Genomic DNA, 7,337 nt, shown 5'->3' on the forward strand with positions numbered 1-7,337 from the left:
TTCACGTCAAGACGAGTTCACTTTTTTGTTTCTCAACTTTGTGTGGAAAAATGCGGGGATTATGCGGCCTTTTGATAAATATGCGGCCTTTTGTATCTTGTATTGTATATGTTTGTATGGCGACCTTGAGAGCCTTGAAAGGCGCCTATATAAAATAAATGAATTAGGCTATTATTATTATTATACAGGAAACACACATTCAAAACGGTTTTGCCTGCCATTTTGTATACACACAAGCATTCATCAATGGTTCGGAAAGTGGCGCTGTACCTTAATAATATAAAGGCTTGTATCTGCGTGCATTTCCTGCTCTGAAACATGCAATGTACTGAGAGTGGAGGTGTCCTGAGATTAGCGCCTGCAGGCAAAATGCGTACATGAAGCGCAACGTCATGAACGCAAGAAATCTACCCTCGTAGGGGCGCGCTCATGTGAATGGCTTAGAATTGAGGAGACATCTGATTGGCTACACATAGAAAAAATTACAAGTACGAATCGGCTGACCGTCAGGGGAGTCTCAAAAAACCCACACACGAATGCACAGCGATCCGTGCACAGAAAGTCCATATGTGTGGATCAAAAATACACATTTAAAACTTTTTTCTGTATTTGGATTTTATTTACATGTATATGAAACGGAACACATGTGTGTGTTCATTGTGCATTGAAAAACACAAGTGTGGATCCGGAAATACAAGTTTGAATCCTTTTGCGGATCATGAAATACAAGTGTGAATCCTTCTGTGTGTATTATGAGACTGTTCTGAGCCCATAGGATATATCCATTTAACATACAGTATATGTTTATTATAACATTGTTCTGTGTGTCAAAATGAAAGACAGCCCACACACCTATCAATCATCAAACCGTGGGGTCTTATTTCATTACGTGTTGATTTCTATCAACATGCGAGTTGGCGGACTTTATTTTGCTTACTTTAACATCATTTTTCATGGTGGGGCTAAGCCATTTCTTGGTATGGCTGTAGCCTACCCCAGCGCTGCCACTGGTGGGATGTATGGGGTGGGCCATTCTGCGCAGGCGTTAAATATTTTAACGCAATTAATTCAAAAAATTAATTAGAGCCGTTAACGCGATAATTTTGACAGCATTACTAAAAAGCTGTCCAAACCAAAGTTACCTAGGACAGATCCAACGTAGCCTACCAAATCAATGCTTTTGGCTGCCTTTCTAGACCCCCTAATATTTGACCTGAGCTCCACTAACTTCTCATGCTGTGTGTTTCAGGGCGACCATCATGTCGCTGGAGGACTTTGAGCAGAGGATGAATCATGTCATCGAGAGGAACGCCTTCCTGGAGAGCGAGCTGGACGAGAAGGAAAACCTCCTGGAGTCCTTCCAGAGGCTGAAGGACGAGGCCAGAGGTACAGAGTGGAGATTAGTTTTAAAAAGGTGTGTGATTTGGCTTAAAAAGAGAAAATGTTCACTCTGTCAAATAGAATAGAGTTTTATAGCAGATTTTCGTTTTCGTTTTTTTGGTAAACCAGTCATAATAAATAAAAATATTGCAACATATGTACTTATATAAGAACAATTACTCAATTATTATTTAAAGAAGTAAATACAGTGGTTGTTTTTACTGCTTCAAATTAAGATTGAAATGCAATAAGGTATGGTGTTTTCCAGCGAGGGTAGGGGAAGACTGATTATTTAATTAGATTTTCTGGTTATAATAAAATCACAAGTCTCTGTTTCACTTCTGTAACTGTTATTTGTTATTTGATTTGTGTCCCAGACCTGAGGCAAGAGCTTGCGGTGCAGCAGAAGCAGGACAGGAGGCCGTCCCTCAGCAGTGCAATCAAAGACGCTTCCTCTTCCTCCTCCACCACGGCGGGTCTGCCCACCCCGCCCCTCACCCCCCCGGACAAACGAGCCGAGGACAGAACCACGTCCTCCACCCAGCCCCCCCCCTCGGCCACCACTCCGTCCAGACCTCCAGCCTCAGTGGAGAGCTTCAGCACCTCCCCGCCCTCCGTCAGCAGAGGTCTGGTCATGTGTTCTAATTATCAACACATCAGTATCAAAGGGTTTAATTTCCATTGGGGACGCCTGTTCACTTTTCAAAGTCCTGTTTTTGTTGGCTCTTTAAAAGTATTTACTCACTAGATGTGTCCTGCCCCCAGGTTTCAGATAAGAGGGGCAGAAGAAAGGGATTTGTATTTTATCCTGGAGTTTGCTGCTTAGTCAACTTAGAACAGGCTATAATAATATATAGATAATTCACAGGATGTAGCTCAAAGGGCTTTGACAGCTTGAACAGCACAAGACAAAAGGAGAATATGTCAATTCAAGTCAGACATATTGTATAAACTTAATGTAAATAGGAATATATTAACTAAAGTAGAGTTACAATTACAAAGGTTTAGTTTTACACTCAATACATTTGAACCTAAGTCAAAGATTAAGGCTTTTCTTTTTGTATTAAAGATAGAAATACAATAAAGTATCAGGCCTTTATCAAGAAAACTTAACTTAAGTGGAAGTAAAATGTGTGCATTGATATTACAGAAATGTATATACTCTCCGATTTGTTTTGTCTTTAACTCCAATATTATAACAATTAACCATTTTCATAACGACAATATTCAGGATAAAGATTGATATTCCTCACTTACTTACACATTGAAACTTAAAGGTCACCTATTATGCGAAATCCACTTCTTCAAGTCTTTCATACATAAACATGTGTCCCCTCTGTGTAAAGAGACTCTGAAAGTTTCAGGAACAAAGATTCTCTCTCTTTTTGTCCTGATCCATTTATATAAAAACCTGTCTGAAAATGAGCTGATCAGATTTTTGGCCACTTTGTGATGTCACAATGTTTTTTTGGGTTGTGCAATTGATAGCCAATTACCAACCAAGGTAACCCCCCCCCACCTTATCACCTGAATCTCCTCCTAGAGAACCATTGTATATTTTTAAACCAATCACTTCATTGAGGGAGCAGCAGCTCATTAGCATTTAGAGCTACAGATGCAGAATCAGTACTTTTGAAACAGGGCTGAAACAGAGGTGATTGTGGAATGCTACAATGCACGATCTGTTTGGTATTTGGAGCCAAACACTTCAGAGACATGTTTTTGATATATCCGAGACCTTTAATATATAGATGAAAAAGAGTATACTAGGGGACCTTTTAATGGTCTCGTGTTATGTGCATAGCAAGTTTAGATGATATTGCTCTCTAAAAAACATACTTCTGGGAACTTTGTCCACTTTGTCTATTTATAATATTAAAACAGTCACTTAATAGTTGAAGTAAGTTATCCAGCAACGAATCATATCATTCCCAACTCCTCCACTGTGAGGATTCACCCTGTTTTATAATACAGACAACTTGTATTTCTTTATATTAATCTGATTTGCTCCTGCAGGTGAAAGCCTCTCAGCGACTCCTCTCCCCTCTTCTGCGAGGATCTCGGCTCTGAGCATCGTCGGAGAGCTCCTGAGGAAAGTCGGGGTAAGAGACGCTCTTGTGACTTTTGACCCAGAATGTATTAGCTGCTGACTTCTCGGCATGTGACGCTGCAGGGTACCCAAAATACAAACAAGCACAAACCAATAATTGTTCTTCTTGAATAGATTAGAACATTTCCTTCCACGTGTCGGTAGTTAAATGCCATTTTCTCTTTTTTTATTGAGGTTTTTCGATGAAGCTTTAAATCTCTATTGCCATATTTAACTTTTAGCTTAGAAATATCAACTCTCTCCGGGAAATAATCATCACTTCTTCGCAATGTAAAATTGGCATTCTGTGAGAAAGTGTCTATGACAAAAAGAACAGTTAAACTTGGTTTTTGTTTATTTTGCAGCACTAAAACAATTCGGATTCGGTGAGTCTTTTATTCAATGGGTCAAGATCTTATACACTTCCCCGATGGCCACAATCACCACCAATGGACTGATATCACAATGCTTCACTTTACACAGGGGTACTAGGCAAGGATGTCCACTCTCTCCATCACTATTTGCTATATTCATTGAACCACTTGCTGCAGCTATCCGTCAACACATTAACATCACAGGAATACAAACAAATAATATACACCACAAGATTAGCCTTTATGCAGATGACATTATACTATATTTACAAAATCCCTCTACCTCACTACCTGAAACCATCCGCCTCATAAACACCTTTTCTGAATTATCCGATTATACTATTAACCGGTCTAAATCAACCCTTCTTCCACTCTCATCTAATAGCTGTGTGAAGGCAGTCCAAACACCGCCTTCTTTTCTGCGTACTGGTCATTTCACTTATTTAGGAATCAACATTTCCCACAGGCTGACAGTTAGTAAATCTGAACTTCACCCCACTTCTCAAAACAATAGAAGACAACCTTCAACGTTGGATGAATCTCCCAATATCCCTTATAGGCAGAATTGCAACAGTCAAAATGACCATACTCCCAATGATAAATTACCTATTCTCAATGATCCCTATCACACCCCCACCCACTTGGTTCAAATCTATAGACTGCCATCTCAAAATGTTACTGGAAAAACAAAACACCTAGAATCAAACTAACTACTATTCTAAACTTGGCTAAGAAGCACCCAACGTTCTGCATTACTTCATTGCCCAGCAACTACAATACATTTGCAAATGGACTAATCCTAATAATTCCGACACCTCCTGGTTAGACATTGAACAAACTTTATGCAAAGATATTCATATTACAGACTTACCGTTCATAAGCCGCTCCATCATACGTCCTCCATGCTTCAAAAAGCCTGCAATAGCCACAACTCTGACAGCCTGGTGGAAATGTAACAAATTGACTAACAACACAATTTCACCCACCGAACACAATCCTGACTTTCTAATAAACAGAAAACATTTACATTTCAAATCATGGATCGCCAAAGGCATCATCACACACCTCAAACATATATTTCATGAACACAAGTTAATTCCATTTTCTGATTTGGTCCAGAAGTACGGCATCAGGGAACATCAATATTTAGAATATTTACTACTCAAATGATCCATTCAAACCAAAGTTAACAGAAACACTTTGAACTCTTACCCCCCCTCAGAAATATTCCAAATCAAATCAAGAAAAAAACTGCTTTCAAAAATATATAAATTAATTTATTCTGCAGACTTAACAATGTCCATCCCTTCAAATAAATGGGAAAAAGATCTACAGATCACCCCCAACGCCGACTTCTGGCCTCAAATCTGCAGAAACATCTTCTCCATATCAACCAACACCAAGATGCACCTCATACAATATAAGATTATTCACAGAGTGCACTACACGAGGGAAAGGATGTTTAAAATGGGTTTTGCAGATTCTCACATCTGGCCTCATTGCTCACTTAACACCACAGACATGCATGCCACGTGGGAATGCATACCAGTTAAGCAATTCTGGCACAACATCACTGACAACCTCTCTCTCTTGCTGGACTGCCGCACCCCCTTCTTCCTTGGAGACATTTCCAATGTGAACATCAACATTACATCAAGTGGAATTCTGTCCATATCATTGCAAACAAAACTATCCTCATGAATTGGAAATCACGACAAAAGCAATATCACAATTTGGAAAAGCCTAATTATGGAATTCATTCTAATGGACAAATTATCTGCCGGCATAAAAAAACCAAACAATGACATTGATGCAATCTGGAATCCATTCATTGATACATTTAATTAATAATCCTCAATCCGATTTCACCCACTACCCCTTTCTACTTCTTTAAGGTCATGCTACTATTTATATGCCCCCCCCCCTCCTAGGATATATGACTATTATATTGTTACTCATTTCATTTTAACTATGTCATTTATTACTCTTCTTGTCTGGTCCCACACACACACACACACACACACACACACACACACACACACACACTTAGTTTTATTTTGTTGTCTCCATGTATATTTTATTATTTGTCTTGTATACTTGTAGATGCTCCTTATTGTCTTCTGTGTATATGTGACACTGTACGTGTATGCACTTATCTTGTAACTCCTATATCGCTAAATAAACTAATTATAATAAATGATACTATGATTGCAAAGTGAGGCAAAAATTAAATAGACATCCAAAACAAAAGAATCAGTGTCGCAATTAAATGTTTAGAATTTGAATATCAACATGAGTGAAGCCTCTTAGCTATTTGTAAAGTAGCGACATTTGATCCTTTTAACTGTAGTTTTTTTATAATAAACATGGGATTCTTCGCCTTGTTTACATTTCTCCTCCAGTCTCATCTTGCTGCAGATGAGATTTATTTTAAATACCTCACCGTAACACATTGATTCTAAACTCCAGGATCACAAACGTAAAATAACTTGAACCTGTTTTCTTCGCCTCTTGTAGAACCTGGAGTCCAAACTGGCGTCGTGTCGCAGGGGCCCCGATGGGGGTCCGGGGGCCCCGCCCAGCCAGAACAGCTCCTCAGAGAGCCATCCTGCCAACGGCCTCTACAACAAGGGGTGAGGTTCACAGATTTAACGTTCTTTTGTCATATGTAAATCTTAAATCTATAAGGCATACAAATAAATACAGAAATAAAATAGTGCAAGAAACGTAATGGTGTTAATAAGGAATAAATACAAATTCAACACTGGAATTGCTGCCAAACATGTAGAGATTGAGATTTAAGAAACATTTGGAGTGGTATCTTAATATTTTCCAGAGCTGTGCTTGCTTTTTCCCCTTTTGTTACATCCCACTCAGTGTTTTTTAGAAAGTACCACTTGTGGAAGATGTACGTGCAAATAAAAGTACTGAATATACATGTCTACTTAAGTGACATAAGTATTTTTAAGTGTTATCAAACATATTTACATAAAGTCAAAATCCTAGGATGAGGAATGGCCCCTGGTCAGCGCTATATTACACTAATATTATATTGTCCGATCATTTGTTGCGGTATTAATGACATTTCAGTTCATATACTGTTGGGTAGTCATTTCTTGACAATGTTTAATGAAATAAAGTGTTGTCATGGTGACCTTTTAATCTGAAAACTTTCTGACATACATTTACAACATATTCCCTCTAAATGTATTGGAATAAAAAGCAGCTTGAAATGGGTTTATTCATTCCAGTACCTATCGGTTTACTTGAACTCTGTACCTGAGTAAACACAATGAGTTACTCTCTACCACCAGCCGACAGCAGTCTACTTCCTCTCATGGTTTGAGGTTGTGAGGGTTTCTTTGTATACCGTTCCATTGTAAAGTGCTTGTTGTGTGTTTATAGGCTGGTGAAGAGGTTAGACTTCGGAGCGGGACCCAAGCTGCTGCTGTGAAACGTCTCTCCTTCCACCCTCAGCCCCCCCCCCCCCCCCC

At 39.0% G+C, this 7,337-nt stretch overlaps 1 protein-coding gene across 1 annotated transcript in view; it reads left to right on the forward strand.

The window, feature by feature from the left end:
- Positions 1-7,337, forward strand: part of LOC104946458 (nuclear distribution protein nudE homolog 1-A-like) — a 20,081-nt gene that overhangs the window by 10,513 nt on the left and 2,231 nt on the right. The window contains exons 5-9 of the mRNA XM_010772294.1: positions 1,250-1,386; positions 1,758-2,006; positions 3,397-3,482; positions 6,361-6,476; positions 7,249-7,337. The exon at positions 7,249-7,337 is cut by the window's right edge and continues 2,231 nt beyond it. Coding sequence (XP_010770596.1) covers positions 1,250-1,386; positions 1,758-2,006; positions 3,397-3,482; positions 6,361-6,476; positions 7,249-7,297 — 637 coding nt within the window. The 3' untranslated portion in view covers positions 7,298-7,337. The remainder of the gene's footprint in view (positions 1-1,249; positions 1,387-1,757; positions 2,007-3,396; positions 3,483-6,360; positions 6,477-7,248) is intronic.

The sequence above is a fragment of the Notothenia coriiceps genome, unplaced genomic scaffold, assembly GCF_000735185.1.
Source record: "Notothenia coriiceps isolate Sejong01 unplaced genomic scaffold, NC01 NC01_scaffold00011124, whole genome shotgun sequence".
NCBI classification, from domain to species: Eukaryota; Metazoa; Chordata; class Actinopteri; order Perciformes; family Nototheniidae; genus Notothenia; species Notothenia coriiceps.